The following is a 22580-nucleotide window of genomic DNA, read 5'->3' on the forward strand; positions in this document are numbered from 1 at the left end:
AAGGGCTATTCAAGAGCCGGCATACAGCAGCGATAAAACGGCTGCTTATCATTATTATTAATGTAGTTGTAACCTGTTTGCTTATCTGTTCACTAGGTTGAATGACACAGTGCTGCTGGGAAATCACCACATGGAGCATGACGGCTTTTCAGATAAATCGGAGCGCGAAGCTCATGACGACTGGGACGCTGCAGCCAATGAGAACGGTGGAAGACTGACGGAGGAGAGCGATGCGGACCAATCAGATGAGCTGTCCCCCGGGCCACAGGCCACAGCCTATGTAGAGCAGAGCACAGAGGAGATGGCTGAGGTGAGGCTGATTGTTATGTTTGCCTTGCAGTTCTGTTCGCCATCCTGATTACTTTTCTAATCTTACTTACGCACAACGACCTGCCCTCTGTGCATGTTCCTTTAGGCTGGCGAGGCATCCCAGGTGGAGACTGTATCAGAGGAGAACAAGGGCCTGATCTGGAGCTTGCTGAAGCAGCTGCGGCCAGGCATGGACCTGTCTAAGGTGGTGCTTCCAACCTTTATCCTGGAGCCGCGCTCGTTCCTGGACAAGCTGTCTGACTACTACTATCATGCAGATCTGCTCTCACAGTCAGTAAATCTTAGTGATTTCACTTAAGAACATACAGGGTGTATCACAAAGAATCACCTGATTTCAAAGTGCTTTAATTCTGCAGCTGTTCAACTATAATGATCAAAACACATACTGTTAGAACAAGCATGAGTTTCATGCAGGTAGGTAGCATAACAGCCGCAGTGGCTGCAGGTAGCATAACAGTCATTCCAGACATGCTTGCAAAAGTATGGGCCGAGTTTGACTATAGTACAGACACGTGCCTTGAATCTAGAGGAAGACACATTGAACACCAAGTTTTGTGGTGCTTTATTATAATACCCATTGTACACATAATGCAGTGGTGTGTTTGCTTTATATTTAGCCATGTATTTTAAAATTTACTGCACTCCTCTGTTTCCATTACTTACAAAAAATATAGTCTTTTGAAATCAGGTGATTCTTTTTGATTCTCTTTTTTGTTTCGCATTTATAGATTGTATGCATGTCTTGTTTATTTTTTTTCTTTTTGTTTCTTCACTACAGAGCCTCACTGGAAGAGAGTGCATATGGTCGGATCAAGCAGGTGCTGAGGTGGTACTTATCAGGTTTTTACAAGAAGCCCAAGGTAAGCTACGTTCACTCCAAAACAAGCTTATATAGTTCTGTTATCACATTAGCTGTACTGTATGACAAACCTGATTACAAGATGCACATCCATTCAGTGCCTGTTAGAGACTACAGTGACATCCTGTTTTTAGAAGTAATATGAAAGCTTTTCAGTGCATCACTACTATTAAATAAAATGCACCATGAATCAGAGCAGAATCACTAAAAACTTAAAGCTTCAACTATTTAGTGTTTCCTAAATTTTTAAAGTCTGAATGGACACTCATCAGTCCTTTTTTTATTCAGTTATAGATTTGCACAACCCATCAACCTCTATCTTGTGGCTTTACCAGTACCACTGGAAGATTTTCTAAGTGTTAGCAGTTTTTAGTTTTGTGGGCGCACCATCATCTAACATGACATTCAGTAACGCTTTATTTCTTGGCTGCTTGACAAATGTCTCTGTTCAGGGTCCATTTGTGCTGTAAAAATGTCAGGATGCACTTCCCACTGGTTAGAAATTTATTTCCTCTGTGGCAGCAGAGCTTCTGGGAATCTGAGCCAGCAGATAATGTGTGTCGATTAATCAGCACATTTTCAGCTGACTACTTTTGTGAAACTGTAGACTGATAAATTCTTGAGAAGCTCTCATCATAAGGCTACCAAACAAAAACTTTGCTTCGCTGCTGGAGTAATTGCATAACATCTATAGAACTGTCTGTTGTAGCTCTCTGGATAAGTGGCGCTGCACTCCATAATATTGCTTATTATGCTAAGTTATTACTTAAGAATTGTGCTCAACAGTAGCATAACAAAAAATTAAAGTAGCTTGATGTTTAATCTGGGAAATAAAGCTTCTTTGTTTTGGATGATGCTTAAAGTGACACTAACATTTCTCTGTGTGTCTGCATTTACAGGGTCTGAAAAAACCTTACAATCCAATCCTGGGGGAGACATTTCGCTGCTGCTGGCTCCATCCAGAGACCAACAGCTGCACTTTCTACATAGCTGAACAGGTTAAATCAGACTCGTAGATAAGTGGCGAACCAGAACTGGACATGACTCACGTCTTGTGTGAAATATCTTGCACAAACATACTGAGCAAACACCTATGAAATGCAGCAAGTGTAAAATTAATAAGTGCCAGAGGCAATGTTCCCTCTAATTTTTCATGTGTCTGAGCGAACAAACTCCCTCAGTGGTCCCTTGGACCACTGTGAGCGACAGCAGACGTGTGCACTGTGGTCACGCCAGCATCGAATCCATCCAAGTTACATGCTTTATTAAAATAATGAAATTACAGCATTTAAATTTATGTTAGACAACTTTTAATTAACTGCTTTAGCCCACTTACAATGAAAATTAAAAGAAAATCTTGTTCATGACCTGTGTAGCATGTTAACACTATTGGAAGTAAAAATAACTTGAACTCCAATTTTGAAAACACAACTAAAGCTCTGACTTGTATTATGAGTCTGTGGTCTGAGAGAGAGTCCTGTAACTCTGTCTGCAAAATACAGTATATAAAGACCAATGTTGGGCAATTAATTATATAGTTACTTCTTCAAAAAAGTAACTGAGTTATGCAAACAACAAAGTTTTTTGCAGCTGTTTACCTAAAGATGCAGCCAAGGTGTTTTTTAAACAAACATTTCAAACTATTTACAGAACAATCAGCTGTTCTGCTTCAAATTTGATGTCACACAAATAATTTCTGTCCACTATGAGATAAAGGAGAACAACAGCCTGATACCTGCAGGCCTGACAACAGGAGATGTGTCACTGCTGTAACACCTGTAACATTCAGCAGTCGCCTCATTGTCTGACACACACAACAAAACTATTTACTACACTACACACTAACTACACAAGATTTGCGCTAAATGTAAACATCTCAAAACACCGCCGTCACTCCTAAAACTTCCCCCTCCCTAAACAACTAACAACTGTCACTCACTGACTAACACTGCAAAACAGAATTGTTAAAGTTTTCATTGTAATTTCAGTTCAGGTTAGATTTCTTTTTGTGTGCAACGCAGATTTTCTGTGCGCAGAGACCGTGCTAGCAGTGCGCAATTGCGCAGCTTAGAGGGAACATTGGCCAGAGAGTATCTGACAGTTTTTGCCTCGCTCTGCTGCTCAGATTTCATTTTCTCTCTCTGTCTTCTGCCAGGTGTCGCACCATCCACCCATCTCTGCCTTTTATGTCTGCAATAGGAAGGATGGATTTTCTATTAGTGGAAGCATCCTGGCCAAGTCCAAATTCTATGGTACAGTCAATGTTTCACGATCTAATTCATTTGTCTCAGCCAGATGATCGGTACGGATTCAGTACATGTGTACGGTTATAAAAAGGCATGCAAGGACACCGTCACAATGAAGCCCAGTCTATGAGAAGCATTGTTAACCACATATTTCTCTGTTTTCCTGCTTTTGTAGGTAACTCTCTTTCAGCTATTCTAGATGGCAAAGCCCGGCTGCTGTTCTTGAGCAGGGATGAGGAGTATGTCATCACCATGCCCTATGCTCACTGCAAAGGTAATAAATATGCATTACTTTTTACTCCACTAATCGTTCCATGTCCTTGTTGCTATGTTAGTATGAGCAGTATCTTTCCATAATCTTCTTAATACCGCAACATCTCTTTGGAAATGAGTAACATGTTTTCAGTGTCAAAAATTATATGCGGTGGTAAAGGGTAGAGATGGCACGATACCACTTTTTTTATGTCCGGTAACAATACGATATCATAAATTTGGATATCTGCCGATACCGATATGAATCCGATATAGTGTGTTTTTAATATCTTGCTGCATTTTGTATAAGTTCATACTCAAGTTTAAATAAACAACAACACTAAAGCTATTCTGTTATACCTGTATGTAAAAATTACACTGCACCCAAAATATTTCAAAGTTCATGAATACTGATCAATCTAATAAACTTAAACCTGCTCCATCCTCCCTATTTTGGTATTTTAAAGAGTACTTAGCAGAAATATTAAGCAACCTAACTAATAGGGTTGCAAACTCCCAGCAAAAAAAAATAGGGAACCACCCTCCACCTCATGATGCTTAATCGACGTAATTTGATGCAGTGTGGAAAAAAATGCACAGAAATAAATTATTTTTCAAGAATAATTAAATAGATTCAACATCTTTCTTCAACAGAACTGCACAGATGGTATCTTCCCAAAGGAAAAAGTAGTATAGCTTACTAGGGTATATTAGACTTAACAGTTACTATATACAATAATGGACTTCTATACATTTTAGATCAGATTAAAACTTTGGGTGTAAGATTCAGATAATTATTTATTAAAAGCTCGACATTTTAAATGAGAATAAGAAAGAAAAGTATGTCTTTGTGCCCCCTTTTCCCTGTTCATGCCCTATCGGCCCCCCTGGCTAAACTTTGCTAGATCCGCCCCTGCACAGTTACCAGCCGTCAGCTACGTAGAAAAGGATCCTGGTGTAGAAAGTAATATTAAATAAATTCTAACAACAGCTTATCAAGCTTAAACGTGCTGCTGTTGTTCAGCCGCTGGTTTCCTCTTTCTGGTGAGAAGTGGGCCAAAAACTAAGAAGAGAGACGGACTCGCAACAAAAAAGCCGATCAGCTGATCATTGATCAGTTTCATGATTGAAGTAGCAGCAGGAGAGAGAGAGAGAGAGGCAGTCGCTCCATATATCGGTTGTTAAGCTTAACGTGGGAATGCTTTAACATTTACAAACATTCAGAGATAAACTTACACACTTGCTTTACTTCTCTCTGGGATAACTTCCTCGGAGATGAAATGCTAGTTTGGTAGCGAAGCTCCAAAAACACACAGCGGCTCTATCACGTGACCACACTGCTCCCACGTGCTACAGTTATGAGCCGAGTTATGCCGTGTCGCAAGTTTTGTGAGGTGCTTTTTTGATATTTAATGGATCGGATTACATTTTTTATTTCTCTCCAATATCCGATCCAGTAATTTACGTCAGTATCGGACCGATACTGATACATAATATCGGATCAGTCCATCTCTTGTAAAGGGTCCAGTTGTTGATAATTTAAATTAAGAACACCTTCACAAACCTTGAGTCATCCAAGTGCATGGTTAGAATATGTTCGGTACTTATGGTGCGATTATAATTATAAGCAGTTAAATCAAAGAAGATATGAGATGTTAAGTAATTTTATAGTTTTGCAGTAAGCACAGATACTGGATCATCTCCAGTTTTTCAAGGCTCAACTTTGTCTACAGATCAGTTGGGATAGTGTGAATGAGTGAGCACTGGAGGATATTAGTGGATCTGTAATGTGCAGGGCATCTAATAAGTTGGGTTTCAGAAGTGGAATTCACAAACAAATGATCTGTATTGTCTGAAAATGATACTTTTTGTTTCTTCTGATGTTTGTTCTGCTGTACCACGCTGATTGTAGCCACTTCTGTTTGAGCTCCTCATTCTCACAATATAATTTACCAATTATTGTAACAGCACACACATGACAGGAGGCTAGAACACAAGCTCATCTACCGTGTTTACAATGAAATCTGACCAAACTGACACAATCTGTGTGGGCTGTAAATATTACAGCCATCTGTTCTGGCCAATATGTCTGATGTACTGGAAATCAAATGAAGCTCTGCTTGGCTGTGAGCACGAACTCTAATATGGCAGACAGTCAGAGTTCGAGATGGATGACGGGTGAGATATATAAATCAAGGCAGGTTTAAGTTTTTTATTTTGTGTCTGCTTCAGGATTTTTAAAATCGTTTCCTTCATCTCGTCTCCCAGGAATGCACTCACTGCAGTTGCCTACATGATAAATTCTACCAATAATTTATGAATTTCCTTCTGCTGAACTTGTTGATCTGATGCTGCAATATTGTCTCTCTCTCGTAGGGATTCTGTACGGCACTATGACACTAGAGCTGGGAGGGAAAGTTACCATCGAGTGTGAGAAAACCAAATGCGTAGCAGAGCTGGAGTTTAAACTGAAGGTATATTTTCAGAAAAAAGATATGAAACATTTGTTTAACTGGTTGTTTATCAACTGTTTGCACTACAGCTGTTTTAGTAAAGGTATTGCATTTTCATTCTGTTCACTTCAGCCTTTTCTTGGAGGTTCTGGTTCTGTAAATCAGATCAATGGAAAGATCTTTGCCGGAGAGGAAGTACTGGCCACTGTTGATGGACACTGGGTAAGAACCTTAATCCTCTTGATCTCGTATGAAGTCTAAGGAGCTTGAATACATCTTTCAGCATCATTTGCTACCACACACACCACTCTTTAGCAATTAGTAATTAGTAATACTCTGTAGTACAAAATAGATAATCATAGGTTTAGGAGCAGCTGGAAGGTGCATAAAGTAAAGGATCTCCTCTGTATTGCTCTCACAGTGGCTTTGAGCATCAAAAAGCAAAAGTAAAGAAATTCAGTATTGTTATTTTGTTTTCTAGATGACTTTTTGGGAAGCTAAAAATTAATCGCTATTTTTTTAAATATTTTTTTTTATGTCAAAATAATCTGAGAAAAGTTCTGATTTCCAGAAAGGGAAGATTTTAGCTTGGTAGTTTCCAGGTTGGATTGAAAATAAGGGCAATGTATTTTTATGTAGAGTCTTACGGATGGTTGTGGTCAATTAACTTTAAAAAAACGTTAAAAGGGCTAAACTTTTGTTCAGGACAACGAGGTATTTATTCACGAGAAGCGCTCAGGCCAGCAGGAGATTTTGTGGAACCCAAGTCCAGAAATTCGCAGCAGTCGCCTCAAGAGACAAGTGGTCCAGTTAGACCAGCAGGGCGAATTTGAGTCCGAAAGGTAAAGCACAAAGATCATCTGTGTTAATTCTTAATTTGAGTGTTATTGAGTAAACAAATGTAAAACATTGTGCCAGCATGATAACTGATAACTGTAATAGTGGCTTCCATTTAACGTGTCAGTGACCCAATGCTCAGAACCTTTAACTGCAGACGTTATTAGATATCCAGACCAGGTTGTGGCTGGGATGTCATTATATCTCATTATACACAATTGCTTTTGACTTTTTAGTGACAATTCATTGGCCAGTGTGTTTTCCCCATTTGCATCTGATTGTAATATGCTCGTGGCAGACTGTGGCGGCATGTGACCAGTGCTATCATGGATAGGGACCAAGTGCGTGCCACCCAGGAGAAGTTTGTATTGGAGGAAGCTCAACGGAGAGACACCAGAGAGAGAGGAGACAAACCCTGGGTTCCACAGCTTTTCCATCCGCACTCTGTCACCTCTGAGTGGACCTACAAGCACATGGAGTATGAGCACACTCACACACACACACTAGGGCCTTTTTTATTCAGGTTATAAGTGTAGTAAAAGGTGACCTGTGAAGGAAGGGGGTGTGAGAATAAATACTGATATGCCAAAATAGTCAGGTGCTGAAAGCTGAGATAAGCTGGCTTTAGTTTGTGCCAATATAACAAACAGTTATATTATATATGTAACGGAGCGAAGGTGATTTTATTTCCACAGTGTTTTTTTAAAGGAGGGAAACCTTCCTCCAAACGGACAGAGCAGTGGAGCCGCCAAGGGAAAGCACACGAATTAAAAACTGTATAATTAAAAAATAATTTATTATATTTAAATAGTTAAAAATGTAAAATGAATTAAAACAACCCTGGCCAGGGGACAACACAATAAAAATCAATAAAACACAACATTAAAAGTCCAGTGGTGTCCGCCACGGTATAAAAGTCATGAAGAATTAAAAATTCAGTGGAACGGTGCAGAAGGGAAACCCCTTCTCCGCGTTCTGCGCCCCGGTGCGCTAAAGAAGGGAGGCAGCGGCAATCACTACTCTTTTAGGCAGCTTTCATTCATTAAAAGAGGACAAGTCAAAAGACTTACCCCGGGTGGGCAGAGCTCTTAACTCTGCCCGCCGCTTCTTTATAACCGCCAATCGGCACCAGCCCGTCCGCCGCCTCTAATTTCCCGCAGACCCGTAATCTGGCCTCCTGTTGCTGCAGCAGTCGAACCGCTCGCTCCGCGTCCCTGCTTGCTGGCGCTGTATCCTCCTCCCCTCCTTGACACCAAGCTCCACCAGCCTTGTGTCACTGAGCACTCTCTGTAAATTACCGCTCCCTTTCCTCTCAGGTGTGTCAAATTAGTAAAAACGGGAAAAGGGCGGAGTCTCTCCAGGACAAATTGACAGATGCAGCCAAAACATGCAGTATAAATAAAACACTCCACAAGATATAACCAAAACATGCATTATAAAAAATAAATAAGCACACTTCACATTAAAACACAGCAAAGCAGAACAACATCCGTCCTTCCCTGGATGACATATATAATGAGAGTAAGAGTATTATGAGGTCTATAATACAGGACGCCAGTAGTGAAACTGGTACATGGGTTATTGGTCAGTCACAGGTTGTTGCTAATTACTGTAATAAACTTTACAGCAGGAAAAAAATCAAATGAGCCACTGTGATCTAGCTCACCATATCTCAGACATGACACAGTACTGCAGTTTATGGCTTATTTATAGTATTTATAGTCCTTTGGTTGTTGTTTCGCATATGCTTTCATGCACGCTCATGCATATCTCCTTTTGTGGTATCAGCAAGTGGGGACAAGCAAACAAGGATGTGAGGAAGTTTAAATTCCACTGGTTTATTTTTACAGCACGCGGCCGTGGGAACCTGAGCGCTGTTTTGTTCAGTTTGAGAAGGATGGCGTGATTCAGACGCAGGAGAAAAGCCAGAGACAACACAACGGCCTCTCCTACAGCCACAGCTGGGCCAGTCAACAGAAGGTTAAACTGAAATATTTACTGATGAGCCTTTCACTGACATTTGATCAGAATGATCTCTGAGCTTCTTTCTTCATACTAATACTTTGTTGCTGCAGTGTCACTGACATAAGCCCCTTATTTTTAGCCACTTGATATTCATTGCAGTTTACCCAGATAGCCAGTGTTGTGTCAGCGTGCAGTGTGCTGGGAATTTTCCAAATTGAAGTTTGTTGCACTTCTCCTCTCAGGCTGAGGTTAACGGGAAGCATAGGAAGGCGAGCAGTCAGCCGTCTAGCTGCAGCCAGAACACTGAGAGCAGCAGCACTACGCCGGAACCCACACACGAGTCCTCGGACAATGAAGGTGAGGTGTATGTGACCCCCTCCCCAAAATAAAATGGCTAAATAAATCTAACCTTCTGGTGTCTTATCATTGGTCTCTTGTCTGTTATGTACCTAGGCTATTCTAATCAGTGTGCCCGGTGCAGTAAAGAGATAAAGGACATCGCCATGTTAGAAGCTTCCATCACATCTATAAAGAAGACACAGCAGGATATCCAGAGGTGAGCGTAAACCAACTACTATTTGGACCTGATGAATGTAAAAACAAAGAATGACCAGAAGTTTTTTACCTGATTTTTCTTTCTGAGAGAAATGAGATCCACATATGAGGACATTCATTTTAAATTTTGATAGAACAGAGGCAGTATAATGTCCTCGTAAGTGGATATCAGGCCCTTGTAGAGCAAAATTTTGTATTGTGGTCTAGACAACCCACATATGTGGACGCCAGGTCCTAGGAGGTTAAGTTGTTGCGGATAAATATAACAGAATAAAACTGGTACCAAAAAAATAAGATTTATTCATAACACACGGGAAAAGACCCAGGGAAACAAACCATAAATTTCACAGAGAGAGCCTCAAATCCCGTGGCCTGGTACCAAACACCAGTCCGTGGCCTGGAGGTTGGGGACCACTGGCATATAGGACAATGGGGAGAGAGCAGGGCAGTGACATAAAGCAAAGAGCCTGGGGTAGACTGGAACCTGGGCCCCTGCATTAGCCTCTTTGCATAAGGGACACCATATGCCAAGACCATGTTAATCCAGAGCCAGTGCTCTCTGAAACGATGTGATGCGAGACTTAAGGCAACAGAGCTCAAAGCAGTGATTAAGAATAGGTGAGCTGCATTAAATAAACACAAAAGCGATGTATAAGATAAAAAAAATGTTAACAAAAACCGCTGAATGCTACAGGACACCATCCAAGGAGCTCAAGAAGTGATGAAACAATTCATGTTCGGATGAAGCTGTAACTCATCAGAAGCACACGTGCATCTGAAGCCGCTGCAGAACTGTTTGCACAGTAAATTGAAAGGTTCACGTAAATGCACACGATACAACGCAGCTGACTGGCAGTGATGTGTCAGGAGCAAGCTGCTGTTCTGGAAAACATTAATGTGTTGCTTGGCAACAGTCTAGTCCCAGTCCAGCTGTGTAACTATTTGTGTTAATGGAGTCTAATATTTGCTTTAATAAATTATTCTTAATGTTTCACTTCTTAGTGTTATCTAATGAATCCCACGTACAGAACTGTTGCGTTCCACCTACTCCAATCAAACATTATCAGCTTATGATGATAATATTATGATATGTTTTCTGTTTTTTTATATTGATTTTTACAGTAAAATGCAAACATACACAAGAAATTCTTAAAATAAGAAAGAACACAGAGTGGTAGAAGTTATGTTTTACTGGTGGTGTTTATTTCTAATGCGATGACGACTTTAAACATTACAGCTTAAGTGAAATTAATTTTAACTTACTAAACTTCCTTTAGTAGTTGCAATTCCTGCAGTATAAAAGAGACCGCAGCATATTAGAACCGGGGATTAAGAACAGTTCCACATGTTCTCCATCACTAAATGAGTACATGCAAATTACCATGGTGATTTAGCCAGGAAAAGAGAGCCACTTTTATGACACAGAAACTGAGATTTTATGCTTGCTAACCATTCGTTTTGTTTCGTGATACACCTCTCTGGAGCACTCGTGTAGATGTTTATGTAGTGACAGATGTAGTGATGATTCAGGCACAACAAATAGCTGTAAGCATAGTTGGCTGTGATATAGTTTAATTGGAATTGAATGCTGGAAAAGGGCATTTATGCTTGTTTTTAGTAGGTGTTTGCATTTTTATTCATCATTATCATATTTAGTTTTTGGCTTGTGACCCTTAAAACGTATGCAGGATGTGACTAGAGCGACTTGGGTGTTCCTAAAGTATTCAGAAACTAAACCACAGTTAAGCGAATGTTTAAGAAAAAAAATCATTAAATGAATATGTATTATTTCCGACTTCAGTCACCCTGGGACATCGTGAGGAATGTTGGCTGGGATTCATGTTGTTTTTATGAATTCCTGTTGAAATTCGTTCAAACAGTTGTTGATCCTGATCCTTGTCTTCCTGCAGGAACTTGGTGGCTCTGAGTCGTCAGATGGCTCGTCAGAGGACAACAGACGACAGCGTGTCGCTGACGGGCCGTCAGTGTCTCATCCTCTGCGTTCTGCTCCTCTCCCAGCTCCTCCTCAACTACGTCTTCACCTGAGCCAGCTCCTCGAGGAAGGAGTTTCCCACTGGCACTGATCTGGCATCGGAGCCCTCTGAAAAGCACAAACTCTAATTAACAGAGGAGGGCAGGGACCTCAGATCAGTGCTGGGAGGGCAACTTTGTCCCTTTCTTTTCACTTCAAGGAGCCTGGACCTTACAGCAATAAACACAGCCACCGCCTGTCAGTCATCAGCAGAGAGAAACGGCACCCCCTAGTGTAGCCAGACTGAAAGAGCACCGGCACCCAAGCACTTTGGACAGGAGAGGAGGAATGAAGGACGAGCACGGTTCAGAAGATTTCAAATAAAGGAAGAAATGTATGACTGAGAATAGTCTGAGAATGATTTAGTAAGAACAAATGACAGAGAGGATGTTTCACCATTCCTTAGTGTCTTTTATATTCCCCTGCAATACTGTTTATCTGTGAGTGTGCCTGTACACGTGTTGTCTGTACCTACAATAGGCCCTTCGGGCACAGGCAGATCACCACTTGGACTACTTCTTCCCTAACACTCCAGATTTTTGGGCCTTAATGCTGAAGCCAAAATAAGAAAAAAACAAAAAACAAAACAAAAAAACCAACCAGAAGAAATACAAATGAAGAAGGAAACTCTTCTCACAGTGCAATTGTGTGTTTTGTATCGGTGTACACTAAAATGCACTCTGTCTCGTCTTTTATTGATGATGCATTTACCAAAACAGTATTTATAATCCGAAAGGACAAAGAGTACTTGTTTACAGGCAGCACTGCTTCTGTTTGTAGGAAGGAGAATTGGAACGAGGCAGGGCTGAGAGCCAAACTGAGTGTCTTTATATTTGTGTGCCTGTAGTGCGGTAACTGAAGGGATGATAGGACAACATCTATTGGTCTAGACCACGACACTAGTGTGTACAATCAGTTACATGAAGAAGCATGCAGAGGATGAAACAGAGGGAGTAAAGACAGAGAGAGAGGAAAACATAATTAATACTTTGGCCTAATAGAAGGGGTTTGTGTGTGCATCTCAGTCTTCAACATGTTCAAGTGACTGTTTTAGATGTAAACACTTAGTAATGAGTTGTTCTTTTTTTTAATCTTTTAATCAGTTTGTATATATTTGTCTGTCTATTTCAAAAAGAGATTTCAGAATGTATTTATTGTGTGATTAACTTTGACTTTCCTAATCTAAATCAGCTTGGACGACAGAGACCAGGGGTGACAATCGATCTCCCGGGGCTTGTGTAGGTTTGTCATTTTGTATATGTATTTGTGTGAGTGCATGTATGTATGTGTGTGTGTGTTCGTGTGATGGAGCACACAAGAGCGAGGACGCCTGTATGGCCACGCTAAACCAAGCCATGTCTGATGTTGATTTTTTACTGGTATATTAGTCCTTGAATTTGAGCCTCATCACCAGTACCAATCGGCACAGCAGGAGATGACGGACAGAAGAAGGTAGTCGACTCTTTGAATGCTGTTATTTAAACATTAATTTGTTTTTCTTTTCATTACTATCCTCTTTTCTACACTGCTGCCATGTTGTGGGATTCTACATGCCAGATTTCTCTTTGTCATATGGAACAATGTGATGAAAACACGATGATTGCCTGTTTTCATTCATACCTGTTGACTACTGTAGCACTACAGTAAAATGTTTTAACCCTGCCTCTGCTTCTGCCTCTCGTTAATATTTAAAATCATATCCAGTGATATTCACAGTGTTGCAAAATAGTTTTATTTGCAATTCTCCCACTAGAGGGCGATGTTGATGTAGGTAAATAAATCACATTTGCAAAGCAACTTCCTTTTATGTAACTAGGCTGAGCTGTCAACCTGATTTAGCTTTTACATGCTAATCTTTTAAATGACTGTGGAGGGGGGGTCCTTCAAATATATAAAGCCTTTTATTCGGTCAGGAAAAGGCAAATTGTGACACACATTGTGAGCGCAGCTCCTTTAATTTGTTACTGTAAAGCATATTTAAAATGGTCAAAGGAGCTTGCAAAGAAAAGCGTCTGGACTTCTTTAAGTTACTTGAAGACGTTTCACCTCTCATCCGCGAAGCTTCTTCAGTTCTAAGGTCAAATGGTGGAGAGTCCCAGATTTAAACCGAGTGGGAGTGTCCCCCCACAGAGGGACAAAAGGACCCCCTGATGATCCTCTAATCGCCTGAGCCAAGGTGTGAAACTGGGTGTGGGTCCCAATCAGCCAGAGTTTCGGGTGAGCTCATTGTGAAACCTGTCCCCACCTTATCATGCGAATTCCTGAGGTCAGATGGCCCAGGATGTGAGTGGGCGTTAAGGCGTCTGGGGAGGGAACTCAAACTGGATTATAGATGGCAGAGAGTCTTCAAGTAACTTAAAGAAGTCCAGACGCTTTTCTTTGCAAGCTCCTTTGATTACGATGACCTGGATGACTGAGAACCTTCACAGACATGTTTAAAATGATGCATCTCACCACAAATCAAAACCAAGGTCTCAGTTTCACCTTTAAGAGATTTCTTTGCTTCATTGTGTTTGGGAGGGGTACCAAAAACTTTGGGTCGCATCTGTGATAGTAACTATGTTCAGCCCTGAGCTCAGGCCTGAGAGTACAACTTGACGAAGTAGAAGTCTTCAGCTAGAAACTACATGGATTTATATCTCTGCCACACTGAAGTCAGTTACCCTCTCCAGTGAGGGTAACTGAATTGTTTGGGGTTCAAGACGCAGGATTATTAAGCACTGCTAACATAAAATCAATGTAATTTTTTTTAAAAACAAACAAACATCGGAATTACCTACTTAAAGGAAACTACGTTTGTTAAAATAGTATGAAAATACGAATACTGCTGTTGTGGTTACTGCTCAGAAATTAGTTTGATTTCTTCCGTTCAAATTCACTGCACATAATGCCAATTGAAAAACAAGTCTCAGTTGCTGGACAAAACAATTTGGTGTGCCTCAATGTGAAATAAACTTTTTGTCAATAATAATAATTATATTCATTTAAAATCCCCTTGTTTGATAAGCCGACATCTAATTGTGCTGTTATAGCCATTATATTCCATATAGTACAATTAAAAAAAATTGTGTCCTTATGAATTTCAAACTTTGATAATTTATTTTTCATTGTAGATTATTTGCTTCTTCTTTTTTTTACACATACATGGAGCTTTTGGGGAATCGGTGTATTGTTTAAACCTTAGTGGACACTTATTTGGTGAGACATATCTATCTATATCTCTACCTTGATATAGATATATCTATATAATTAGTCTCAGGATGTTTTACCAATAGTAATTACTAACCTCTGGGTTCCTCTCCCTAAGCCTGGCTCTGCCAGAGGTTTCTTCCTGTTAAAAGGGAGTTTTACTTTCCCACTGTAGCCTGTAGTGCTTGCTAATACATGGTCTTCAAATTGTTGTGGTTGCTGTTTGTTTTTGATATAATAATTTTAAAAAAAAGAAGATAGTAAGGTCTGTAGTCTAGAATAAAAAGTGGCTCCATCCATCCGGCTGGGTCTCCCCAGCCACCTCCTCCAGCTTGTCCACGGGAACACCAAGGCGTTCCCAGCCCAGCCAAGAGACCATGGCCTCAGATTCGGAGGTTCTGATTCTCATTTCTCCTCTTCCAACTCTCTGTGAACCATTCCAAAGTGAGCTGGAGGCCATCACCTGATGAAGCCAAGATTTTGCAGACCAGGGGGCCTCTGCTAAGCGTTCCCAGCACACCCTCACTATTAGTTTTGGCATGCCAAGTCTTTCCGGTGTCCTCCTCCGCCCTCTCATCCACCGGGAGAAACACAAACATACAAGCAGCAAGCCGAGGGGATACCAAGACACCCACCCCAGCCTGCCGCCTCTCACCAGGGTCAACTCCAGAGTGAGGCAGAGTCCAGCCCCTCTCCAGGGGACTGGTTCCAGAGCCTAAGCCTAATGTTGAGGTGAGCCCAACTATATCTAGCCGATACCTCTCAACCTCACGCACTAACTCAGGCTCCTTCCCCACCAGAGTGGTGACATTTCATGTCCCAATTGCCAGTCTTGGTAGCCGGGAATCAGTACTGCCCACCACCTGGCTGCACCCAACTCTGGGTGGTGAACCTGCAGGATGATGGGCCCATGTCCCTTTTTCAAGCTGTGCCCGGCCGGGCCTCATGGACTAAGACCCAGGCACCAGACTGTGAATCCCAGATTTCTCTGAGGTCCTTGGGATGGGAGGTCTTTGGTACCGGTACTACACAGGAGGCCTTCCACAGCTGTGGTACTTTCCCCAGTGACAGGCTCAGGTTGAACAGATATCCTAGAATTTCTTAATGCATTCTCAATCATCCAGGAAAATAAATCTCCAAAAGTTGATTCTGTTCATCTGGACGTAGCGTTTCATCTTTCGCCATCTTACAATGCTGTGATTGCAACCATTCCCCAACTCTCTGTGAATGGTACTCATGGCCATTGATCAGTGGGTTTTGGTCAGTGGTTGTTGATCAATGGTCATGAGAATTTGCATAATTATGGTTAAGGAACTGACCTCACAGCCCATTGTTCCTTCAGTGGGCTGGTTTCAGTCATCATGCAAATGTACTGTTTATAAGATTGAGGAAACCTGCAGTCAGCTGAGACTGAAGAAGTCACTTGGATGAGTGACGAAACGTTTCTCCCAGAAAACGCTACGTCCAGATGAACAGAATCAGCGTTTGGAGATATCCTAGAATTCCACACAGTTCATCTGCGCAGCACCTCAGGAGCCTGGAGCTGATGCCATCTGGACCTGCAGCCTTACTCACCTTGATCTTGCAAAGCTCGTTCCTCACTTGACGTGCTGAGACAGAAAGAGTGGATTTTGGGGAAGAAATCTCTTTTTGTCTGTTTGCTCTCCAAGGTAGTTGGTCTGGTCTGGGTGCATCAGGTGATGATGTGAGGTTAAAGCTGGGTTCATTTCTAGCATCAGCTTCTTGTGCTACAAAGTCTACTAGAACACTAAATGGTGGGAAAGAGACACATTTTGTGCATTTGTAGTTGGCTCCTACTTTAACCTTTCTTGCAGATAGAAGGGGAGTTTTTGAATGACTGGATTAACTCTTGCTGTATCTAGGAATGGGAGACCAGGGAGGTCTCCACCAGCTTTAGCACACTGTACTTCCATGAGCAGGTTGCTAAAATTTCTCAGTTTTATTTCAAACTCCAGGCAATCAGTTTTGCTGTAGAAAATGGTTTATAGAGCAGCTGCGAGACAATTTGACATTAATGAGTCCATGGTGCGCAAGTGGAGTATTACGCAAAGCAGTTTGACCCCAGTTCTTTTTATTCCCCAGGCCTCCAGAGATGACACTGGAACTCAGTAGTTATTTCACAAAACCTTTATTCATCTTCAGTCACGCATGCACCTTCCAGAAGGGGAGATGTACAGGGCCTGGCAGTCCCTCTGCAAATCTCAACTCCTTTGTCTGTTACAACCAGTTTTATAAAAGCAACTCCCCATCGTAAAACCCACACGGTGTGTTGGAAACCCAAAACAGTGTGTTTGTGTATGTATGTGCGAGCACATGAGTGCTTGCGTGTGCGCGTACCTGTGTGTGTGTGTGTACGTGACTTCCTGCCAGTCATAAAGAGGGCCATCTCCCCTCACCCAGGCTACGCCAAATTCCTCTACAAAACATAGTTAACAGATTACCCACTCTACATCCATTTGGCAGTTTCCACTGGGCCATTGGCCTCTTGTTGTCTTACTTTTACAGCTAAGCATGTGGAGGGTCTCCTACAAACCTACTTCTAAGTTGTGACAATTATGAGCTTTTATTACATTCAGGGACAACGGGTAACAGACTTCTCTCTTTCCTATCTCTTCCATACAGTCCTAGCATCCCCAACTTTTCAATTCAATTCAATTAAATTTTATTTATATAGCGCCAAATCACAACAAAAGTCGCATCAAGGCGCTTCATGGGTACAGAGAAAAACCCAACAATCATATGACCCCCTATGAGCAAGCACTTTGGCGACAGTGGGAAGGAAAAACTCCCTTTTAACAGGAAGAAACCTCTGGCAGAGCCAGGCTCAGGGAGGGGCGGGGCCATCTGCTGCGACCGGTTGGGGTGAGAGAAGGAAGACAGGATAGAAGACATGACCAGTTTGAAACTGTGGCGGGCAGAGCGGCCCAAGCGTTTCAAAGTAGCGGACACACGGAGAGAAGAAACATGAAAAAATGGCAGAGTCTACGCTAGAGCTGAAGAGGATGAACAGCCTTGGTCTCACTAAAAAGAATTTTTAGCTTAAAAGCAGTACAAAAGAACAGCTATGTCTTCAGTGAGAGCCAAAACAACAACTTTTCAGCGTGAAACAACTCAACTCGTGTAACCTGAGGAAACGGTAAGTTTTCTGTAAATATCTTTTTAGTTGTGGTTAGTTGGATGTCAGTCTTATGTTACAGCAGCTGTGTCGAGCTTGAGCTGCGAGTCATATTTTCGGTGCTACGTTGTAGTGAGATAAGTTTGTGGGTGTTTTGTGCAGCTTCAGCTGTCTTTTTAACTGCTCGCTGGTTAGCTAGCGTGAGCTATAAGCTAACAGCTAGCCTGATTAATGACGCTAGAGTTCAACGCGCGTGCAAACAGCTCGTCTCTACTGCTTTAACTGTTAAATCAGAAGGCAATACTGCGGGTGACAGGGTTTATTATGTGAAACAGCAGCTTGTTTAGTTTAAACTGTCTGCATTAAGCCGGACAAACACTGCAATTTTTTGTTATTCAGCTCCTGCTCAAACTGTACAATTGAATCGCAGAGGTTAGAAGTTCATAGGTCACGATGCAGGTCTCACACTATACGGCCTGATGCTCTGATGCGACCTGAGTGCTCAAACTGTGCGTCCATAACATGAAGCTTATCATACAAAATCTGTCCCTCGCTCTCTCTCTCTGTCTTTCACTCACACAGACACACACCATCAACTTTGCTAAATTACTAATGAAAAACATTGACCAGGCAGCTGTGATTGAGCAGCAATGTCCATCCAACTCTTTTCATGGTTGTTGTAGTCGTGATAATTTTGTGAGGCCACATTGAAAAGCCTCGGATACGGAAGCGTAGAGCTGCCTCATGTTAGTACAATATACCTTTCACATTTGAACAATATAAATATTATATTGTACGAACGTGATATTATATTGTTCAAACCTGAAAGGTATATTGTACTAACATGATAGTATATTGCGTGAACATGAAAAGTATATTGTTAGAACAATAAACTTTTCACGTTATAACGTAATATAGCTCTATTTTTCTTTTGCCTGGGTGGCAGCTCTACGCTTACGTACTCGGATGAGCTTGCCTCATCCTACAAGTTGTGCCTCCATCTCTTGTGTCCAGATCACACGCTGCACTGCCGTGCTGCTCCACCTTTCCACTTTCATTTCTGTGTTTGTGCGTGCGCAGTGTGAGAGGCTGCGTTGAGGGGCGACAGGATTTCAAACAGGTTTGATTATCTTGCGACCATACGATTGATGATTGGGAGCTGATCGTGAGGTGTTAACTGCTTTTTGTTACCCCATGTATACGACACGATGCACACACGATTAAGGCAAAACACGGACTGATCCCCAAAACGTTGCGCGACTGAAAAATCGGCTCAAAATGGGCCAAAAATCGTACAGTGTATGGCCAGCTTTTGGAGGCTAGCTCCAAACAAACATCTGCAGCTTGGCAGTGTATACAGCACTATAATGACCAGACGTAATTCTTTTGAAAACCTTACATCTTTCCACAGGTCTCAACTTCATCAGACATCACCTAGACACAGAGTTGGATGAGGCCAGCACAAACAGCAGCCTATTCGACGAAGATGATGGATCCATGGGGTCAGGAAAGCCAGAAGCAGAGGAGCTGGAGAGGTACGTTTCATGTCCATACACTGGAGGTGTGGATCTATTGCATGGCTTTCCTCACATCAAGAAGCTGTCGATCAAAGTCAATACTGCAGGTATACAATACAATACAATATACAATACAGCTCATAACTGCATCTACATTCAGCATAGAAACTATGCTGTGTGCGATATTTGTGGGAAGACAGTAAAATGCAAGGAAGTTTGACATAGGCTAGTAGTGCATCCCTCTCTATAGTTATAAAATCAGAAGCTGACCTTGCAGCTTTCTGTTTTCAACTTGTTTTCTCCTTATATAAGGTATCTCCATTTATGTTTGCACATTTCAATACATTTCTATAACTATTTCCCTTTGGCTTTAGACTTTTGCACAGCACTGTGCATATAGCTTTGCTCTATCTGAGTAGAACAACTTGGGTGTTCCAAGTATTCAGAAACTAAGCTACAGTTAAGCAAATGGTAAAAAGGAATATTCTCTCCATAAATATGCATTCCTGACTTCATTCACCCTGGGACACCTTGTGGAGTGTAGGCTGGGATTCACATTGTTTTTATGAATTACTGTTGGAATTCATTCAAACAGATGTTGCTCGTCTTTCTGTAGGAACCTCATGGATGTGAGTCGTCAAATGGCTTGTCAGAGGACAATAGACGACAGTGTGATGCTGTCAGTGTCTTATCCTGTCAGTCATCAGCAGAAAAAAACGGCACCTAATGTAACCAGAGTGAAAGAGCACCCAAGCACTTTGAACAGGAAAGGAGGAATGAAAGATGAGCACGGTTCAGAAGATTTTAAATAAAGGAAGAAATGTGTGATTGAGAATGATTTAGCAAGAAGAAATGACAGAGAGGATGTTTCACCATTCCTTAGTTGTCTTTTATATTCTCCTGCAATACTGTTTATCTGTGAGTGTTCCTGTACATGTGTTGTCTGTACCCACAATAGGCCCTTTGGGCACAGGCCCGAGATCACTGCTCGGACTACAAAAACAACCCGAAAAAACACAAATGAAGAAGGAAACTCTTCTCACAGTTAAATTGTGTGTTTTTCTATCAGTGTACACTTTCTCATATTTTATTGACGATGTGTTTACTAAATTTACTAAAACAGTATTTATAATCCGAAAGGACAAACAGTAAGTACTTGTTTACAGGCAGCACTGCTTCTGTTTGTAGGAAGGATAATTGGAACGAGGCAGAGCTGAGAGCCAAACTGAGTGTCTTTGTATTTGTGTGCCTGTAGTGCGGTAACTGAAGGGATGATAGGACAGCACCTATTGGTCTAGACCAGTGGTTCTTAACCTGGGTTCGATCGAACCCTTGGGGTTCGGTGAGTCGGTCTCAGGGGTTCGGCAGAGCCTCCGCCGTGACATGCAAGGCTCATTTTGTGCACCAGTAAAAAACATATCTATTTCTTGAATTTGAAAAAAATCACATTTTATTTTTCACTAAAGAGGGGTTCAGTGACTGCGCATATGAAACTGGTGGGGTTCGGTACCTCCAACAAGGTTAAGAACCACTGGTCTAGACCATGACACTAGTGTGTACTTACATGAAGAAGCATGACGAGGATGAAACGGAGGGAATAAGGACAAAGTGAGAGAAAAACATAATTAATATTTTGGCTTAATAGAAGGAGGTTTGTGTGTGCATCTCGGTCTTCAACATGTTCAAGTGACTGTTTTAGATGGAAACACTTAGTAATGAGTTGTTCTTTTTTTAAATAAAACAACTCCTCACCAGTACCAATCAGCACAGCAGGAGATGACGGACAAGCAGAAGAAGGAAGTCGACTCTTTGAATGCTGTTATTTAAACCTTAATTTGTTTTAGTTTTTAAGATTATCCTCTTTTCTACACTGCTGCCATGTTGTGGGATTCTACATGCCAGATTCTTTTGTCATATAAGATAAGATAAGATAAATGACCTTTATTAGTCCCACAGATGGGGAATTTGTTTTGTTACAGCAAAAGTGCAAAGTTATGTAGCAGAAATTAGAAAACACTGGAATGCAATAAAATACAATAGAATAAAATAAAATACTATATACAATAGAATAAAATAGAAACCTGCAAAATCTCTCCGTCCCACACCGTGGGTGCCGCAGTCTCCCACTGAAGGAGCTGCTTAGTGCTGTCAGAGTCTCATGCATATGGAGCAATGTGATGAAAACATAATGATTACCTGTGTTTTCATTCATACCTGTTGACTACTGTAGCACTACAGTAAAATGTTTTAACCCTGCCTCTGCTTCTGCCTCTCGTTAATATTTAAAATCATATCCAGTGTTGCAAAATAGTTTTCTTTGCAATTCTCCCACTAGAGGGCGATGTTGATGTAGGTAAATAATTTTCAAACTGGGACTGTATCATATTTGCAAAGCAACTCCCTTTTATGTAACTAGGCTGAGCTGTCAGCCTGATTTAGCTTTTACATGCTGGACAGAAATTAAATGACTGGGAGGGAGGCAACGCAAGGAGACAACAATTCAGTCTGGCTGCACAATTTGTTGCTTTCTTAAGCAAAGCAGGCTCCAAAGACCTCGATTCTGAAAGACGAATAAGAAAAATCAAACACATTTTCCTTTAAATGTATGTTGATTATTTACAAGTCTTTAGTGAAGATGTCTTTAAATATATAAAGCCTTTTATTCAGTCAGAAAAAATCCACATTGTGAGCCCCTTTATTTTGTTACACCACAAATTAAAAACCTGTGCTGTGATTTCTTTGCTCCCTTGTGTTTGGGAGGGGTACCAAAAACTTTGGATCACATCTGTGATAGTAACTGTGTTCAGCCCTGAGCTCAGGCCTGAGAGTACAACTTGATGAAGCAGAAGTCTTCAGCCAGACACCACATGGACTGATAGTTACCCTCTCCATTGAGGGTAACTGAATTGTTTGTGGCCTAAGAGGCAGGATTATTAAGCACTGCTAGCACACAATTAATCTCTATTTTTTTCTATAACATCACAACTAAGTCCAGTAAAATAGTTTAAAAATACTAAAGCTCATAGATTACTTAGATTTCTTCCCATTGATTTAGTTGTGGATAGTTTCAATTATGCAGATCCCAGCTGTTAGAAAAACTATTATTCTTGCACTACAAGACAATATATAAGTCAGATTTCTGATGTCATGTAGTGCAAGAATCCTGTAATACGTTCCTTAAGTGTGAGCTCATGTGAGCGACAGCAACA

The 22580-nt window shown here is 41.3% G+C and overlaps 1 protein-coding gene across 3 annotated transcripts in view; it reads left to right on the forward strand.

Annotated features, from left to right (window-relative positions):
- The window catches only part of osbpl5 (oxysterol binding protein-like 5), a 51724-nt gene extending 38533 nt beyond the window's left edge, over positions 1 to 13191 (forward strand). For all 3 annotated transcript variants that reach the window (XM_087842929.1, XM_087842931.1, XM_087842928.1), the window contains 14 exons: positions 97 to 310; positions 416 to 600; positions 1109 to 1190; positions 2089 to 2187; positions 3345 to 3441; positions 3611 to 3709; positions 6064 to 6161; positions 6273 to 6362; positions 6846 to 6982; positions 7276 to 7455; positions 8828 to 8957; positions 9185 to 9299; positions 9396 to 9498; positions 11408 to 13191. In XM_087842929.1, the coding sequence (XP_087699055.1) occupies positions 97 to 310; positions 416 to 600; positions 1109 to 1190; positions 2089 to 2187; positions 3345 to 3441; positions 3611 to 3709; positions 6064 to 6161; positions 6273 to 6362; positions 6846 to 6982; positions 7276 to 7455; positions 8828 to 8957; positions 9185 to 9299; positions 9396 to 9498; positions 11408 to 11543 (1765 nt within the window). In that variant the 3' untranslated portion in view covers positions 11544 to 13191. The remainder of the gene's footprint in view (positions 1 to 96; positions 311 to 415; positions 601 to 1108; positions 1191 to 2088; positions 2188 to 3344; positions 3442 to 3610; positions 3710 to 6063; positions 6162 to 6272; positions 6363 to 6845; positions 6983 to 7275; positions 7456 to 8827; positions 8958 to 9184; positions 9300 to 9395; positions 9499 to 11407) is intronic.
- Positions 13192 to 22580: the final 9389 nt, after the last annotated feature.

The sequence above is a fragment of the Neolamprologus brichardi genome, chromosome 7 (assembly GCF_056152115.1).
Source record: "Neolamprologus brichardi isolate AB-2024 chromosome 7, ASM5615211v1, whole genome shotgun sequence".
NCBI classification, from domain to species: Eukaryota; Metazoa; Chordata; class Actinopteri; order Cichliformes; family Cichlidae; genus Neolamprologus; species Neolamprologus brichardi.